Below are 19,841 nucleotides of genomic sequence, written 5' to 3' on the forward strand. Positions count from 1 at the left end.
ATTACCTCTTCTCATTCTAAACACCTCCCTCTTCTTCTTAACCAGATCGCCAATTTTGTTCTCAATAAAATTAGGTAGATGAAAGAAGTAAGTTTGAGAAATTGTGAATTTATTTTGATTGTCCATATATTTTCACTTGAAACAAGATCCAAAGGGAGAGTTCAAATCCTTCAAGCTTTACTGATGGAACTATTTGGTATTTAGTAAACTCGAATCTTGGTAAATTTAGCATCTATTAACACAAAATCAGCATGGTTTACATAGTGATTAGTGCAATTAGCAGTGACATGGGTTCGAATCTGGTGCTGTCTGTAAAGACATGTTCTTCCCGTGACCTGCATGGGTTTCCCTGGATGTTTCTGTTTCCTCCCACCCTCCAAAAATATATGGAATTGATAGGTTAATTGGATGGCACAGGTTTCAATGGCCAGAATTGGTTTCTATGTGTTTAAAAAAATTTAAATCTCATGACATTGCAGTACTTACAGTGCTCTGTAGATAGCATCTAGTAAAAGATATTTCTTGAGTAATCCAGAATTTGTGTGTTTTCTTTTTCAGTTAAGTGTGTATTGTAAGCAATACCTAATTCCAGTTTTGTTTTATTGTAGGTCCTCCAGGAAAACGAGGTAGAAGAGGCAGAAATGGAGAACCTGGTAAGTTCCAATACTGACTTCAAAATCTAACCTTCCTTCCACATCAATATTTTGTCCTTTAAATACAAGGACGGTCATGCTATCATGACATCTGAGCCATGTTCATATTTTTCAGATCAGAAACACTGAGTTCATGTGTTTGTACTGCATTTATCTGGAATTATTAATGCTGTGAGTGAAACTGCTGCAGCCCTTGGCATTGCACCTCTTATATTTAATATGCTACACATTTAAGCGACTCTAAGCGAATGAGGGAAAAATATCTTTTAACAAAATCATTTGGCCCTTCTAGTCTGTGTTGACCATCATTCCATTAGTCCTATTGACCTGCTTCCATTCTATAACCTTCCAGACCTCTCCCATCCATGTATTTATCCAATTTATTCCTAAAGCTTAAGGTTGAGCCTGTACTCGCCACATCAGATGGCAGCTCATTCTGCACTCCCAGTTACTGATGCAAAAAAAAAACTGTTTAAGATCTCCCCCCTCTCATGAGGCTCCACACAGACGACCACTCTGACCTGCTAGGGGACCAATTTTTTTCCCTTACTATCCTTTTACTCTTAATCTACTTGTAGAAAACCTTCAAGTTGGCCTTCACTTTATCTGCTAAAGCAACCTCATGTCATCTTTTTGCCTTCATAATTTCCTTGAGTATTTTCTTGCATTTTCTGTTCTCTTCAAGTACCTCATTTGCTCTTTGTTGCCTATACTTGCTATACACCTCCCTCTTCTTAACCAGATCGCCAATATCCCTTGAAAACCAAGGTTCCTTGTGCCTGGTAACTGCCTTTAATCTTGACAGGAACATGCAAACTCTGCACTCTCAAAGCTTTGCCATTTGAAGGCCATTCACTTACTTAACACACCCTTGCCAGAAAAAAAACATATCCCAATCCTGTCTTCCATTCTCATTTCCACAAAATTTGCCTTCCTCCAATTTAGAATCACATCATGAGAACCAGACCTATCCTTTTTCATAATTAACTTGAAGCTAAGGACATTATGGTCACTGGACCCAAATGTTCACCTACACATACATCTGGCACTTCATCTGTCTGGTTTCCAAATATGAGATTCAGTATTGCATCCTCTCTCATTGATTCCACTCTATATTGATTTAGAAAACTTTCCTGAACACATTTCACAAATTCTAAGACATTCAGTCCTTTCACAGTATGGAAGTTCCAGTCAATATTTGGAAAGTTAAAATCTACTATAACAACTTAAAGTTTCTTACATCGGACTGCTATCTCTCTATAGATTTGCTCCTCCAATTCTCTCTGACTATTGGATGGTCAATAATACAACCCTATTAGTGTGGTCACACCTTTCCCATTTCTCAACTCCACTCATATGGTCTTGGCCTTTGTAGACAAACTCTCCTGGCTGTCCTGACTTTGCATAGCCGGGATATTTTCCCGGACTAGTAATGCCACTCCTCCCCCTTTCACCCCTCCTCCTCTATCATGTCTGAAGCAACGGAACCCTGGAACGTTAAGATGCCAGTCCTGCCCCTCCTGCAATCAAGTCTCACAAATAGCAATAATGTCATAATCCCACGTCACTCCATGCCTGAAGCTCATCAGCCTTTTTGACAAAACTCCTTGCATGAAAATAAATACACCTGAGAAAATTTCTATCACATATAAAACCTTTGATTTCTATCTATTCGTGCAGTCGCATGACCTTTATCCTCCTCCTTCTCATTAACTGCTCTAACATTCTGGTTTCTTCCCCCCCACCCCACCACCCTCCCAGCAAGGAGCATAATAATAAATAAAATATTGACAATTGATTTGAAAAGTCTCATTCTTCTAGAAGGCCCTGAAGGTACTCATTTGGCATCTATGAAGAGAGAAATGGAATTAAGATTTCAGATTGCAGAGGAACATAGATAAGCAGGTTTCAAGATGGGGGGTAGAAGTTTGAAGGATGTGGAAAGAACAAAAGAGGCTGTGCTATTGGATGGAAGCCAGAAGAGATTGTAAAGATAAAGGGATGATTGGGTGAGATGAGAGGCAAAGAAGCAGAAAGTTTGTTTGATGGAGATGAACTGGGAATTACAAAATTATCATGAGCAATTTCCAACAGGAATGACCTTAAATGGTGAAAATCTGCCATAAAAACACTAAAGTGCAGATTATCTGAAGTAACTATCATTGGTGATGATTCCCAAAGTTTTTTGTCAGTTTGTGCCATTTCATTGAAACAATGGAGTTGAAGGATCAAACATTCTGAATAGGAGTGGGGCAGGGAATTAAAGGCCTGAGCAACTGGAATCTTATGGTTGCCCTTGTGACCTTGTGCTGTTCTTCCATAAAGACATCAGCTAGGCCACATTTAGCTTCCCCAATTTGAAGTTTTGATTGACTTTTGGACTTTAAGGATAAATGTTTTTAAATTTGGACATGTAGCACAGTAACAGGCCCTTCCAGCCTGAGAGTCTATACCACCCAAATACCCCAATTAATCTTCCACCCCATATGAATGAAGCGTGGAAGGAATTGAGAACACCCAGAGGAAACCCCTGCAGACATGGAGAGAGCGTACAACCACCTAATGTGCAGCACCAAGATTCTAACCCAGGTCACTGGCACTGGTAATAGTGTTGGGCTTATGGCTCTGCAAATGAGCCCGAGGATGAAGATCCAGCATAATCATCAAATGTAATTCTGAGGAATGCCTGCTTTGTGCTGGTGAAAAATATCAGAATTTCAAAAATTGTCCAACCTCATGGGAGGTCTTTTAGGACTCTTAGTTACCTTGTGCAATGAAGGTAGCATGAGAATAGGTGTTTTGCTTTGAAAGAAAAGAATAGCTCAGTGGGTTCTGAGGATGCAAAAAGCTGAACGGTTCAGCTCTATACATTGTGCACATTCACAGACTTTAGAAACAATCCACAGCAATCATATCAAATGTCTTGACAATTAATTTGAGCATGGGCTTGGTGGGTAATAATAGATCATTATAATATGTAACTTTTGATTGCTGAAATGTCATTGTTTCCAATGACAACATATTCTCATAAACTACACATCTGGGTAGTACACATTCCACAATTCTATTAGAAGTTGATTGACATTGATGCAATATTAGAATTCTGGACATTTGTTTAGAAGCAAGAGTACTGGCATAACTGTTTGAGATATTGAATTATGTTATGAAATAAATAGATTTGGCAGAATTTAATTCCGTTGTAATAACTTTTGAAAGTCAAATGATTGCATTTATATTTTGAATACTGAGAATTGCAGAAAATTAGATTTGTATAGGCAGGCATGTGTCAGAGTATTCCATGAAAGGCTTTATAATTGCCTGTCAAAATATAAAAATATATCTAAATAGCCTTTAAATTCTTTAGCAAAGATAAAGATACATAACCAATGTTTCAGGCTTGAGCCCTTCATCAAGGTATGGAAAAATGTCGGCAGGTGTCTGAGCAAAATAGAAAGTGGGGGGAGGTTTGGATGCAAAGGCAGGAAGTGATAGGTGGAGAAGGGTGGGAGAGGACAGCAGCGACCAAAGGGAAGAGGAATGGCTAAGTGAAGGGAGGGAGGAGAACTGGAAAAGGGAAGGGAAGAGGAGAGCGGGTTAGCAGAAACTGGAAAAGACGATGTTAATCCTATCTAGTTGGAAAATGCCCAGATGGAAAATGAGGTGTTGTTCCTTCCCTTCGCAGATGGTCTTGGTGGAATAGTACATAAGGCCATGGGCAGATAAGAGTATGGGAGTGTGACACAGAACTAAAATGGTTGGCTACTGGGAGGTCTCTGTCATGTAGTGGATGGAGCAAAGATGCTCAGCGAAGGCGATCTCCCAATCTGCACCCAGTCTCTCTGATATAGAGAAGGCCACAAAGGGAATACTGATGCAGTAATTCAGTCCTGCGGATGCACGAGTGAAGTGTTGATTCTCTTGAAAGGTCTGTTGGAGCCCCAGACCATGGTGAAGGGGAGAGGTTATGACGTATGTTGCATGTCCTGCGACCACAGGGGACAGTGCCGGGGGGGGGATTGGCAGGGAGGGATGAGTGCACAAGGGACAGTCCCTACAGAAGGCAGAGAGGGGAGGAGTGGGGAAGATTTGATTGGTAGTGGGATCCTGATGAAAGTGTTGGAAATTCTGGAGGATAATGTGCTGGATGCAGAGGCTGGTGGGCTGGAAGGGTACTGCATCTAGTGTTCCCTTTGTGGCCTTCTCTTCATCTAAGCATGTTTCTTCTCCTTTGCATGAGTTGCAACATTTGCTTACTCCAATCCTAAAGAACAATACCCTTGGGGTACTCCGAAAATGTGGATCAGTGAAGCTTCAAAAATTTCACACTTATTACAGTGGATCAACATCTGCATAATAATGAGATAGTTTAAATTTGGACATATGTATTCTATGGACCACTGTAAATCGTAATAAACAATCCCTTGCACAAAATGAGGAATCATTAATCAAGTTAAGGGTAGAATACCAATTTCTGGAAATTCAAAACAAAGAAAACGAGTTTCTTCTGCACCCCTTTCTAAATACCTGCCAATGTTTGCTGCACAGATTCTCTTTCATTTGTTCAAAACTAAATGTATCCATTAATTCACTATAACAACTGGCCATTCATTTTATCCTTTCAGCTTGTTGGACTCCTCACTCCAAAAGATATCCACATGCTGTATCCAGGCATGGCTCCCCTTCCACTGACAACAGTTCCATCATCAGTGTGCCTGCAGGGTGTTATTTTAGAATACAACCCTGTATGCATCAGTGCTTCAGTCTGTGTTCAATGAGAGCCCAATCTTCATTCTTAATCCCAGCCATTGGGGCTGATCTTAAATTCAATAGGTCATTATAAATACTTGATATTAATCCACCATCTAAAAGTAAATCAAGAATATTTGTATCTGAAATTCGAGGAAAATCAGAAAGCTTGGACTAACTTGTAAATATCTTTTTTAAAAAAATGTCTATTAGGAAAATGAAATTTATCTGTCAATCGTTCAAAAGAAGCAAAGTTATCTTGAATAAAAAGATCTTTATAACTTTTGATACATAATCTACACCATTTCTTAAAACCTGCGTCTAACAGAGACGGCTGAAAAAGATAATTATCTATAATGGGACTAGCAAGAGAGAAACTGTTATAACCAAACCATTTTCTAAATTGAGCCCATATTCTCAACCTATTTCTCATTACCATATAGGATTATGTGTCAATTTAGAAAAGGAAAATGGTTTTAAAAAAAACTAATTGCCAACATAGATGATTTTTTTAGGAAAATTCAATTCCATTTCTACCCAAGAAGGGCGATTCACTAATTTAGCAAAATGTAATAGTAAGAATAAATTATGTATGTTAATCACCCAGTAATAAAATCTAAATTTGGAAGTAATAATCCCCCATTCTTTTTAGTTGTTTGAAGACTAGCTTTATTTACACAGGGTTGTTTTCCCTGCCATATGTATGAAGAAATAAATGAATCTAATGAGTTTAAAACTATATATTTAGGAATAAAAATTGGTAAAGCTTGAAAAAGGTACAAAAATTTAGGTTAAATGTTCATTTTAATCGAATTGATACATCCAATCTTTGTAATTGATAATGGTGTCCATCCTGATAATAGTAGTTTAATCTAATTAAGTAATACTGTTACAAGCCCAGAGGACCCCAAAACCCAGCAGCAATAGATATTCACCAAGAAAAATAGTTACTTAAACAAGAGTTGCTTTTAATTATTTTTAAACATGAAAATAGAATCAAACTTTAACTTATCACTATTGACAACCTAACTTAACCTCCTCCCCCCCCCTTCTAATTCTAAGTGCATGTGTGTGTAAGTTCAGAAAAGTTATTTGATTCACAGTCCAATCTCTCTTCTCATTCCTCCAAGTTCACTGGTTGCAGGCAATTTAACAATACTGTGCACAGAATTTAACATTTATAAAGTTTACCAGGCTTCGGTGCTTGAAAGGTAAATGGTAACCACTCAGGAAGGTTCTTGTCCATTTTCAGAGAGATTTTTTTGTTCCAGGACATCCACAGCTGATGTACTTCCATCAGCCACCTCAGTGTCTTGCTGACTAAACTTGCCCCTTCAGGGTTCTTCAGATTATAACCTCTTCCTTTCAGGTCACCACAGAGTTCCTTTTTGTTTCTTTTATTCCAAGTGAAATATTACAGCTAGTCCTCTCCTTGCATGAACAAGGGCTTTGATCAGGCTGAACAAAGCACTTACAAACCCATCTTCCAAAATGGAGCTTTCCACAAGCTTGCCAGCTTGTCCTGTTGCAGTCCCAGCTGCTGTCTGCTGGCTGTAACCCCTGTATATGTGATCTGTGTGTCTCTCTCTCTCTCTCTCTCTCTCTCTCTCTCTCTCTCTCTCTCTCTCTCTCTCTCTCTCTCTCACACACACACACAGAGAAAAGCCTGTTTGACTCTCTCTGCTTGCAAAACCATATGACCCTCTAACAACAGCTCCAGGCAGTAGTGGCTCTGACAAACTCTTTCATCTGTTGGCTTTTGTAAACAACAATCCATTAGTGAAATCTCTTGAGCACTCTTCAAAGCTCTTGCAAAAGCTCTGAGGCCCCGATATGTCTAGCATTAGTAGAGCTCCAGTATTTCAAATAAGATCTGTTTTAAAGTTTTTGTATGTGATCTACTATAACAAACCTTTCCCAATTTATCTCCGAAAAACATATCTATATATTTGTCACAATACCAAAAAATTTACTTTCAATAATGTTTTATAACTGCTCATAATTGTAATTCTGAAATATTGGAATTAATCTTTCACTATTTTAAACAGAAAATTAGAATACCTCGAAAAAGATTATTTTAGAGGTAATAGTTCATTCTTATGCAAAAACTGGCTAAACTGAGCAAGAAAACTTAATATATTTGGTATAGAAATCTCAGGATTTGAAATAAAAAGCAAAAGATCCTCCACGTAAAAAAGATACCATGTCAGAAGGTCATCCTTTTAGAGGGAGGTGTCAGAAAAGGTATAGTTTTAAGTTTTTGTTTTCTTTATTTTTTAGATGAACTTGTCAAATATGGGTTTAAATATGGTTGTCATACCTTATATTATTAAATAAGATAGAATTTACCCTTTGTTTAAATAAAGTGGTAGTTTAATTTAGTTTTATTTATTTTCTATCCAGAACAATTTTTGAATATCTTATGAGAAAGAGATGGATAATTAGCATGTAGATAGAACTTAATGTTTTAAAGAAATATTGTTAAATAAGCAAATGAATAGATTTTTTATTTACATTTATATCTCATTTGTTATAAGATAATAACATAATAAAATAACATAATGACCTGTGGTTTGTTTTATTAGTAGACTTTGTATGTAGAATTTATGTTAAACTCAATAAACATATTTAAAAGAAAGAGATGATGAGTCTCTGTTAATTCAGAGTCTTGGGTCTGGAATTTAAAGAGGGTAACTACAATGATATGAGGTGTGGACTGGCAAGGACACTTGATGGGTTGACAGTAGATGGACAATGGGACATCATCTGGAGAAATTTCAAAAACTGTAAATGGATCGTGGCTCAACTCTGGGAAATAACAGACCAATTGACTAGATTTTTTGGTTCTCTCTACACTAAAGATGATATGCCTAACATTCCAGGAGCACTGAGGGCCTAACATAGAGGAGGAATTGATGGCAATTATTATCAATTGGTAAATTGTGTTGAGTAAATTGATGGCATTGAAAGTTCATAAATCTCTCTGGCATCTAAGTCTTCCACTGTGTGTTTATAAATAGGTAGGTTGATAGATAGATTGATTGATTGATTGATTGATAGAAATTCATAATTCAAGGCCTTGGCCATTTCTGCATCACCAAATATTAATTCCCCTTCTCACCTTCAAATGGCCCTCCATTCATTTTAGCCTCCCTTTTCTGCTTTATGTAATTCTAAAAACTTTCAACTGTCTGTTATTATTTTGTGTGGGTTTAGTTTCATAATCTATCTTCCCTTTCTTGATTGTTTGCTTTGTTGCTTTTTAATGTTTCCCACTCTTCCAGTTTCCCACTGCTCTGGGTGATTTTGTATGCACGAGTCTCTGGTCATTGTCTTCCTTCATTTTGTGTTACCCATATAGAAAAAGATTGGGTAGAGACTGGTTAAAATGCAGGAAAATGTTTGTAAGAGGCATAAAAATTCCTGGTACTTTGTAACTAGAGTTCCTTTGGGCTTTTTTCTGCTGTTAATTAATGGAACTCCTGAGAAATATATATATTTTAGCTGTTTCTCTGTAGACTTTATCAACATCCCAACAAAGAGCCCTGATGGGAAATCAGCCAAATGTTCTTAATCTATATTAATGATGTGGGTACCAAAATCAAATGTTGGCTTGACATCGGAAGAGTAGTGCAGCCAAAGAACATAGCTGAAGACTGTATCATAAATTTTTGCCACTAACAGCTCCCCCTGTGCCACTATATCTTGACGAAAGCATGTCAGTGTGCGTATCAGGCCTTCCGCTGCACCTCAAGCAAAATTTACAGCAGCAAATCCATGAAATTGTGCATTGGTTTCGGCCATCTAACCAGACACCAAAATGTTACAAAAATAGAAGGTTATTCGTATTAGATTTTTTGGAGTAACAAAGGTCATAGGTCAGCACAATATCAATGGACTGAAGGGTCTATAGTGTGCTGCAATGTTCTAAAACATCAGTTTAAAACGCGAATGCATGGTGATGTGACACAATGAAAAAATAATGGTGTATGCAAGGAACAGAATTGGCAAAGGAAGTTCAGGACAAGCCAGTCCACACATCCCCATAAATAGATCAGCTTTCAGGTTAATTCTATTAGTCCCATTTTTCTGTCACCAAATCTCTCTCACATGCCCCTGGATTTTCCTGCAACTCACTTGAAAAAGGGATAATTTACCATAAGAAATTAACCTACCAACTTGCCTGTCATTGGTGCTCCAATTTTCTTCTGTGTCCCAAATGGAAGAGCATGCAGACACAGCAAGAATGTGCAAACTCCTCACGTGGCACCTGAGGTCAGGATAGAGCCAGATTGCATAAAACATGAGTCAATGGCACAAGTCACTGTGTCAGCATCCTGCCCTGTCTTGGAGGACTTTTTTCAGGTCAGAGCAGAAGAACAATGGGCTAACATTGATGCTCTGTGGATGCTGAGGTGGTTGATGAGGCCAATGTGGGAACTGTAGGCTCTACCATGGGTAGAGCAGGTGGGGGTTGATGAGGAGAGTGTGTGTGATTAACACATTGTTTCACTATTTGCCCTTGACCTCCACATGTACTTGCCAAAGTGCTTGATACTTTCTCTTCCTCTAGTTTGGATCCCGGGCTACTGATTCCCACAAACTGGTGAAGACACTGAGAAGCCTTGAGAACATTTTGTAGGTGTTGTTCCTGGTCTCCTGGAGATATCTTGCTATGATAATGGGGCCTGTCTTTTGGAGCTGATTGTGTGTGATCACAGCCTTGATGATGGGGACATTGGCCTGAGAGAGAATGCTGACATTGGCTCACTTCTGCAGCCAATGGAATTGGAGGGGTTTGCACATCCACCATTGGTGATAACCATCCAGTGGTTTGAGATGCCTGCTATCACTGGTTCATATCCCCAAAGCATCCATTGGTTGATGCTTTTTGGTAGACCATGAGCACAAAGATGGATTTGCAATCTTGGAATCCTTTTTGCCAATGACTGCCAAAGGCTGTGATGGGAAAATAATTCATTCCAACATGTATATCTGCTGTCAATGACCGATTATTTCCAAATTAGGAAAAGTTATTCACATTGAATGGTTTCTCATCATCAGCCATAATTATCAATGAGGCACTCTTATGTGGCAAAGGCAGGCCATATGGTTAGTGTCAACTCCATCCTTTCAATGAAGGAGGTAATAAATGTTAGGAGACTGATCTCTGAGAGAATATGTACTCAAATGTCATCCCCTTTGGTAACTGGACAACTGAGACTGGGATTTCTTGATTTCTGGAGTGGAGATTTCAAAGTCTGATCTGTTTCACTGGCACCCGGGACATGAGGTCCACAGCAGCAGGGGTGGGGTGAAATCTTTAACTGCATGGGCACTGATGTCAAATGGTATGCCATGTACATTTTATATTGCTTCAGAATTCTACCATAGACAGAGCTTAGGGGAGAACTGCAGCAGGTTTAACTGAAGGGTTGTCACATGAGCTGCCACTGGAGAATCTGATGTGTTCATCTTCCTCCAGAGGTGTTCCTTTTAACTTAAGTTTTGCTGGTTGCCTTTTACTACCCATCCTGATTGGCAAAGTACATTTCAAATAAAACCTTGATTATCCATAGTATAAATTGTATGGACCCTTTCAAATCAAACCCATTATATCAAAGTACTAAAAATAAAAAGAAAAGGACCGCCCCCCCCCCCCCCCTTATATTTAACAGATGTGAGTTGGAATATTCATCCTGAAATGACGATGCTTGTGTCAGATCAGCATCACCCTCTGATATGCTTCCAGCAGCCAAACATGAGATGTCACTAATCTGAACGCCATGCCAAGTAACTGCTTAATTCCTTCACCCATCACTTTTTAGTTATAAACAGAGATTTGTAAGTTAAAGTTCAGCTGCCCATGGCAATGAGGTTTTATATCTCTGCATTTCTCTACTTTGGAAATCTCTGCAGTTTGACATTCAACATTTTTGTTGTCTAAATTCTCTGAAAAAGAACATTCATCAAAATTCATCAATGTTCATGGAGAGCTCATCACATTTCATCCTTGTCAGACTCCTGCAGCAGAGGGAGCACACTGTTTTGCTGGGCTTGAAAGCTTCTACTTGGTGTAGGGTGATGGTGATTGAATGCAGTTCCTTTGTGGCAAAATATATCCATTCTATACCATTCTGGAACTAAAGGGGGTTCCTTACCCTTGATACTCACCTGAAAGGTGGCCCCTGCCCAGATACCTGCTGCCTTCGCCTACTGTGGGGAGATTTTCAGTACTCGGCAGGAAAACTTTCACACATACAGTGGCTTGTTCTATACTGCACCATAATAACATGGTGTAGTCCAGTACTGCTAGCTTTATGACATTTGAGCAGCGGGGGCAATGGAAGGAAGAGTGTGGCAATCCTGGGATGTCCCTTTATACCTATGCTATCTTTATGGAACATATACCAGTGCACAATACAACAAACTACATGTATTCCACAGTTTAGAAGAGATCTTGCCTTTTCTCTGCTGAACAAACAATCCATTTAGCCATAAGACAATAAAACATACAACATCACAACATACAACATACAACATCAGACCCTTCAGCCTACGACGAACATAATGCCAAATTAAACTATAACTCTGCATTTTCATCAATCTTTCCATATTCCTTACAACAAGCAGCTCATCACCCTTGTGCGTCCCTAGAGGGTTTGCACCCCATGTGCTTTTCTCTTGTCCATGCAGTCCCAGGTGGTGTTACCCAGTGACTCTCAGGGACATGGTCTTAGAGAAGCCCTCTATGCTTTGATGATGTAAGTGTTCATCTGAGCAATGTTGTGGGAGTACCTGCCTTCGTCGATACCTCAAGCAGTGCTTTCCAGATTCTAACATCTTGATGAAAAATAATTATTCCTCAATCTGCTCTAGACTCTGGCCTCTCTTTCTGCACTGCTCTTTCCTCCAGTTCCTCACCCCTTCCTTTCCTGCTCCCATCAGAGCTACCCTCTTACCTCTCCCCCATCACTTCACAGCTTCTTTCTTTCCTACCCTCCCTCCTGTATTACTTTCCTGTTCACTTGTGCTCCTCCCCTTTCCCTTCTTTCCTCCTATCCTCCTCCCCATTCCTCCTCCCACCTTTTTATCCACATTCCTGAGGAAGGTCTCTGGCCCAAAATGCTGACTTCCCTTGACTTCCTATGGATGCTGTGGGACTACTGAGTTTCCCCAGCAGTTTTTTTTTTGTATTGCACGAGGCCTCCTACTCTTTATCTTAAGCCCTATAATCCTCTGAAAACCTTGACAGCAGGGAAAAACTTCTCACTTTCTATCCTACCCAGTCTTCTCATCGTTTTGGACACTTGCACCAGGGCTCCCTCAGTCTCCTTCACTCCAGGAAAAGCAAACCCAGCCTGTCCAATCCCTCCTCGTAATTGAAATCCTATTGAATCTCCTCTGTATCTGTAACCTCTCTGATGCAATCACATCACAAACTGCTCACAGAGAGGTTTTGGTTTCATGGAGCCACTGTCCCTGTTGATGAGCACTCATTTAAAGGACAGATTATTGGGTTCCTGCAACATCCAGGAAGCATTGGTAGAGCTCCCAATGGGCAGTTGTCAGTGGAAGGTGAAATATTAGCCATTGCAGTGTTTCTAACGCTTCATTGTTCTGATCAAAGGAGTCTACATTAACCTTGACCTATTGAGGATTTCCAGATATTTTAATTTCAGATCTCCACTATCCACAGTTATTTTGCTTTCAGAGCATGGAAATGCTAGGTGCAAACCCTGATTAATTATTATTTTTGGTAAGTAAATGATGGAGATGCAGCAAAGTGTGCAAACCCTGAGGCCAGGGCAGCAAGCAGAAGGATACAGTGTTTACCAACATAGAGTATTCATATCAGCAAATCAAACTTTTCGCCACACCACATGAAATCCAAGGGCTTAATTCCAGCTGTTGGTGCCTTCTGAGAACTTGTTTGGTGCACATTTCTTTGTGGATAAATGTCCACTCCCTCCCTTTGCACCTTTTACCAATGGTCCCAGTGGAGCTCCCTCCCTCCCATGCTGGATTATTCTGGCTCAGCCTCACCTGTGGCAAGCCTTCCATCACCTACTCCAGCCCCAGTCTAAGAGGTACAGGCTACTTTTAGGCATTTTAAGAATTTAATACACAATAATTTAAGTATCTTATTCTCTCCACTTCCCTCCCCCCAACCTCTGGTCTCTCTTCATGCCACCATTCTCTACTTGTTATATTCTTGATCTTCTACTCATCCGCCTAGCCCCGTGTGACTCATCTGACCTGTTCCCAGGTTTTGCCTCTCTGATGTCTGCCACTCCTCAGTCTCTGACCATCATGTTTCACCTCTGCCTGCTTCAGCAATCCTATTTGGGGGGGGTCTTGTCTCCCCCTCCCACTCTGTCCTCTTTGTTCTAACTTTCCTCAGTCCTGATGAAGAGCTTGAACTCAAAACTTCTTTTTTTTCTCCCACTAATACTGCCTCATCCTTTAAGTTCCTCCAGCAGATTGTGTTTGTTTTAAGCAGGTGCAGGCTGTTGTTAAACTGGTGCTGACTTCAGCAAATGTGGTCCATGAACAATGTGGTAACTGCTGAATTGACATTACTCAGATTGGCTGGCCGCTAGCAGCTTGAAGATAACATACTTTATCCTGGATGTGCGCAGACCAGTTTGTGGGTCTAATGCCCCTCCCCTGGCACTTCCATATTAAATGCTTTGAGAGAAAGCATTTGATGGGTGGCTTCAGCAGCACAGAGACCGGTGACTTTCACCAGCTGCTGCTGTTAGACTACATGTTGGGAGTCTCTCTCTCACAACACACACGAACACGCACACAAAAGACTCCATGTTGGGAGTCTCTCTCTTACACACACATGAACACGCACACACCAGCAATGTTAAAGAAGCATTTGCATTTGTCTCTCCAGAAGGCAACCATAAAAGATAATGAAAAGCTTTAGTTCTTCTTTCCCTCCGTCAATAACCTTGAAATATTAGTTCCCATTTGCGGCACTTTGATAATGTTCAACAGGAACAAGCAACAGCTAAGGTGGCTTGAAAATGAAAGTAATTGAAAAAATGTGCAACTGTCACCTCACAAAGTGTGAAATTTAATAAGGAGTGTTTTTATAGGCTGAAATTGAAACGCTCGCTCAATTGTAGCGATGAAAGGAAAATTCCAAAGGGGTCAGGTGACTGCTCTACTTCCCCTTCCCTGTTTGCAATAAGTAGGTAGAGCATATACAAGTAAACTTTTTATTGGCCAAATCCAGGGTTAGATGTTAAGTTGAAAATAAATCTAATTTTGCCACCAAGATGAAGTCAAGCACACTAACTGCTTCTGTCATTAACAAAGTTGAAAGAAAGCACTTAACATTATTTTTGGCTGGGCCTCAATTTCAATATGTCCAGCAGGAAAGCAAAACATTGAAGTTGACTGTCCAGTACTTGCCACTGAGTTTCAATGCCAGAAACTGTGATTGCCTGTTATCTGCATTATAACAAAATTGTGATTTTTTTTTTCCTCCCATTTGCTCTATTTTAAGTGAAGGCAGAAAGTCGACCTTCCTCAGGTTAAATATAATCACTTAAAGATCCTAAAGTTAAACATCAGTCTACTGTTCCTCTGACAGAAAAAATACAAAATTCTGGAGAAGAGAACAATTGCAGATGCTGGAAGGCGGAAATGAAAATAGTGGTTGGGCAGCATCTGTAGAAAAAGGAATGGTTAATGTTTCAGGTCTTGGACCCTTCATAAGAACTAAGAAAGAGGAAAAGCAGTTTGTTTCGGTAGCAGAGGAGATGAAGGAGGACAATGATACATTAAATAGAATTCTCATCTTTTCCCATTCAACTTTTTGATGGGATCGCTCCGTTCACGACTCCTTGATCAACACGTGTGTCCTCACTCACTAGGATCAATCATTTGCCTCATTCCTGTACAACTGCACTCTCCATCATTTCACTTCTTCCCTTCCCACCCTTTAGAAACTCAATAGCCATTTCAGCTAAAACACTTGCACTTTTACCAAATGAGTCTTCTCTCAATTTGGCCCCCTTTACTCAGATCGAGTGATCCCTTTGCAGAAGCCCTACATTCCATGATACCAAGCTACTGGCTACTTGACAGTTCGGTTAACCAGCACACTCCCACCCTGTCTGTGGTCATGTTGAACATTTGCAGTGAGGCCCAATGCAAGTTCAAGGAACAGTGCCTCATCTTGCATCTAGACATGCTGCAGCCTGTTGGACTCATTATTGAATTCTCTAACTTTGGGTTGTCTGCACTTTCTTTCTGTCTGTTTCAAGGCTGGCCATTTTTGCCTGCCATTCTTTTCATATTTTCCATTGATTTGCATAATTTGGGCTGTTGGCATGTCCCAGTAGTCACAGTGTACAATATGACAGAGATGTTACAACAATAACAATTCATTAAACATCTAAAGGAGCTCAACAGGCACATTATTTAATCCCATCAGAGAATCCCCTTTGTTCCAATTCCCCATCTTCTCTGCTTTATGGACCAAGCTGATTCTCTTTCCCTCAGTTCGGAGGAAGTAACCATCCCCCCTCCCCATTAACTGATGTGATTATAATCTGTTTCTCTCTCCACAGATTCTTCCTGGCATCCCAAGTTTTTCTAGCATCTTCATTTTTCAGACAAAATGTTGGAGAAAAGCTTTAGTTCTTATTTCAAAATTTTGCAGCATCTTGTCTACAACTCAGCCACAATGATTTTTGTGGCTCGCCCTGCAATTTAGGTAGGGCCTTAACTGAGACCACCACCTTGTTATTTGACTATTGCCCTGCTATTTCCTGCCCTCACAAGGTTTATCCAGTTTCCCTTGGAAGTTCCTTTTATAGCTTTACATATATAAATCTGTTAAGTTATCTGCCTCTGTCCCTACAGTAGCACCTAATGATGGTTATGGCATAATTACTGTTCCCCTATATCTAGTCCGATATAAATAGTGCTCAATATTCTACTAGAAGTTTTGATTATCTTTTATATCGGATGCCTTTTCATTCCAAGTCCCCTCATACTCCCCATGCTAAAATGTCTGCTGTTTCATGCTAGACTATTTCATTACCCTGTCGATTCTCCTGAATCTACTGCTTCCTTCTCAATATTTATTATTTTGCTACATTCTACTTCAACTGCAAATGTTGAAATCATCCATGTATAGTTGCTGCAATTCATTATTATAAACTAAAAAAAAGAGCCATGGTCCTAATACCGATAACTGGTAACACTACAGCACACTTTCTTCCAGTCTGAAAACATCTGTTCACCATTATTTTCTGCATGCTGGACGTTAGTCAATTTTGTACCCATGCTGTTTCTGTCTTTCTAATCTTGTTTGCAGGAATTTCACAATTTCAGTCCTTCAGTTTCATTAACGTGTTGTAAATTGTGAAGAGAAACAGGAATGTTTTCTCTTTTCCCTAAAAAGAGGAAAGTGTGACTCTCGTGTTACCTTGGGCCAATCTAGTGCCAACATTGGGAGAATCTGGAGTTCACTGCCTGCCCTGAAGCACTGAGTGTTATTTGTAGCTTTTAAAACAAACAATTCTTTTCTTTTGCACAACAGCTGGAAAAATGATTGAGAACTTCACATGTTGGACTTGATACAGACAAAAGACAAATGCAGGACTGACCAGACATTTCTTCACTGTATTATTCTTTAAATCAGCTGAAATAACATCATTAGATTCTGTCTTTCTGGAACCCTGTTCTGTTTGAATACTCAGAATATTTTTTTTTATTGAAAACCACCTGACATTTAACTATCTGCTCCCTGACAGTGTTTTCATTTGGTTTTAATGGTTTGAAGAGAATTGCGTTAAATGACCATTGCTGTTGATCCAAAAACAAGAAACTCAGTAATCCCAAGATCATGGGCCCATTCTCTGATTCAAAAGATCATCAAAATGTCTTTTGGAATACTGAGCTCTATTTATATTTCTTTGGCTTGGCTTCGCGGATGAAGATTTATGGAGGGGGTAAATGTCCACGTCAGCTGCAGGCTCGTTTGTGGCTGACAAGTCGGATGCGGGACAGGCAGACACGGTTGCAGCGGTTGCAGGGGAAAATTGGTTGGTTGCACAAAAATCATGTTGTAGCTGTTACAAATTGCTAGAGAGCTCAGCAGATCCAGAAGCATTTATACATACAAAGGAATGTTCAATTTTTCCACTAAACTATCTAACCATACTGGGTATCTGCCTGGGTATTTCAAGTCATAAATTATATCAGGTCAACAAGAAATAAAATTGATAGTAAACCTGTTCCTGTCATATTTTCACAGGAGAAACAAGTCATAGAGTTTTACAGTGTGGAAACAGGCCCATTCAGCCCATCTTGTCCACGCCGAACAAGTTGGTCCTTTTTACCTTTGTTCAACCCATACACCTCTAAACCTTTCTATCCATGTACTTGTTTAAATTTCATAACCATTTCTACCGCTTCCTCTGGCAGCTCATTTCTTATACCTCCACCCATTGTGTGAAAAGGTGCCCCTCGAGTCGCTTTTAAATCTTGGCTCTCACCATAAAGTATGTGCCCTCTGGTTTTACATTCACCTACTCTGGGGGAAAAATACTGTTTACACAATCTGTCTCTTTATGATTTTATAAATTTCTACTAGCTTACCATCAAAGGTGATAAAAGTCTCAGCTTATCCACTCATGTAATTCAAGCCTCCTAGTTCCGGAAAACTTTTCATGAATCTCTTGTGCAGTCTTTCAAGCTTAAGTTATCTTTTCTATAACCGGGTGACAAATTGTTCACCATACTCCAAGTGGGGGCCCACCTGTCCTGTACAGCTGCTCTTTGCTCCTGTACTCCGTACCCTAATAATGAAGGTAAGATTGCTGTTTTTGTCACCATCCTGTTTACCTGCATTTCTACTTTCATAGAACTATGTATCTATACCCACAAGACTCTTTATTCTGCAACCCCCCGCCCCCCATTTAATCTGTCTAGTTTAAACTTCCAAACTCAACACCTCACACTTTTCTGTGCTCTATTCCACCTGCCGTTCTTTGGTCCACTTTTCCAGTTCATCCAGATACTGTTGTAATCTTGCGTATCGTTCTTCTCTGTCCACTACTTCATCAATGTTGACATCATTTGCAAAGTTACCAACCATTGACGAAGATTTATGGAGGGGGTAAATGTCCACGTCAGCTGCAGGCTCGTTTGTGGCTGACAAGTCGGATGCGGGACAGGCAGACACGGTTGCAGGGGAAAATTGGTTGGTTGGGGTTGGGTGTTGGGTTTTTCCGCCTTTGTCTTTTGTCAGTGAGGTGGGCTCTGCGGTCTTCTTCAAAGGAGGTTGCTGCCCGCCGAACTGTGAGGCGCCAAGATGCACGGTTTGAGGCGAGATCAGCCTACTGGCGGTGGTCAATGTGGCAGGCACCAAGAGATTTCTTTAGGCAGTCCTTGTACCTCTTCTTTGGTGCACCTCTGTCACGGTGGCCAGTGGAGAGCTCGCCATATAACACGATCTTGGGAAGGCAATGGTCCTCCATTCTGGAGATGTGACCCACCCAGCGCAGCTGGATTTTCAGCAGCGTGGACTCGATGCTGTCGGCCTCTGCCATCTCGAATACTTCGATGTTAGGGATGAAGGCGCTCCAATGAATGTTGAGGATGGAGCGGAGACAACGCTGGTGGAAGCGTTCTAGGAGCCGTAGGTGATGCCGGTAGAGGACCCATGATTCGGAGCCGAACAGGAGTGTGGGTATGACAACGGCTCTGTATACGCTTATCTTTGTGAGGTTTTTCAGTTGGTTGTTTTTCCAGACTCTTTTGTGTAGTCTTCCAAAGGCGCTATTTGCCTTGGCGAGTCTGTTGTCTATCTCGTTGTCGATCCTTGCATCCGATGAAATGGTGCAGCCAAGATAGGTAAACTGGTTGACCGTTTTGAGTTGTTAGAAAGACCGTTGAAGAACGTGATACAATTGTGATAAAACCCAAACTGCACACTGAAGCAACTTACTTTCAGCAAGAAATGTTGAAGGTTTATTGTGAAATATATGAATATATGCCAGAATTTGTGTGAAGAAATGGGTCAAGCCTTAACCAAATTTGTACAAGAAGTGACATCTTCCTCAGGTCAAAGGTGAATGTCACAAAAATACAAGTTCCTTTGAAAAGATCAAAATGATCCAGAAAGATTTTGGATTGGCAACATCCAACATCTGTAAACAGAGTGGACATAAAGCAATTGACATAGAAGTGCCATTTTGTGCGCAAAAATGCGATACTTTGCACAATGCATGAATATACTGCATGCAGTAAGGCTGAAAAGTTGGGTAGCTGGATGTGTATGCTCCGGCAACCCAGTGGGTCTTGTTTCTCTTGGTGTTGTCGAAGTTCAGTTATTTACACATGTACATTTTATAGCCATACTAAACCATGTTTCAGTTGTACCTGGTGTATTGTGTACATTTGCAAAAC

The 19,841-nt window shown here is 40.2% G+C and overlaps 1 protein-coding gene across 1 annotated transcript in view; it reads left to right on the plus strand.

Annotated features, from left to right (window-relative positions):
- The window catches only part of LOC138756719 (collagen alpha-1(XXV) chain-like), a 427,583-nt gene extending 426,913 nt beyond the window's left edge, over positions 1–670 (plus strand). The window contains exon 3 of the mRNA XM_069923108.1: positions 609–670. Coding sequence (XP_069779209.1) covers positions 609–670 — 62 coding nt within the window. The remainder of the gene's footprint in view (positions 1–608) is intronic.
- The last annotated feature ends 19,171 nt before the right edge of the window (positions 671–19,841 follow it).

Source organism: Narcine bancroftii, chromosome 3 (assembly GCF_036971445.1).
Source record: "Narcine bancroftii isolate sNarBan1 chromosome 3, sNarBan1.hap1, whole genome shotgun sequence".
NCBI lineage: Eukaryota > Metazoa > Chordata > Chondrichthyes > Torpediniformes > Narcinidae > Narcine > Narcine bancroftii.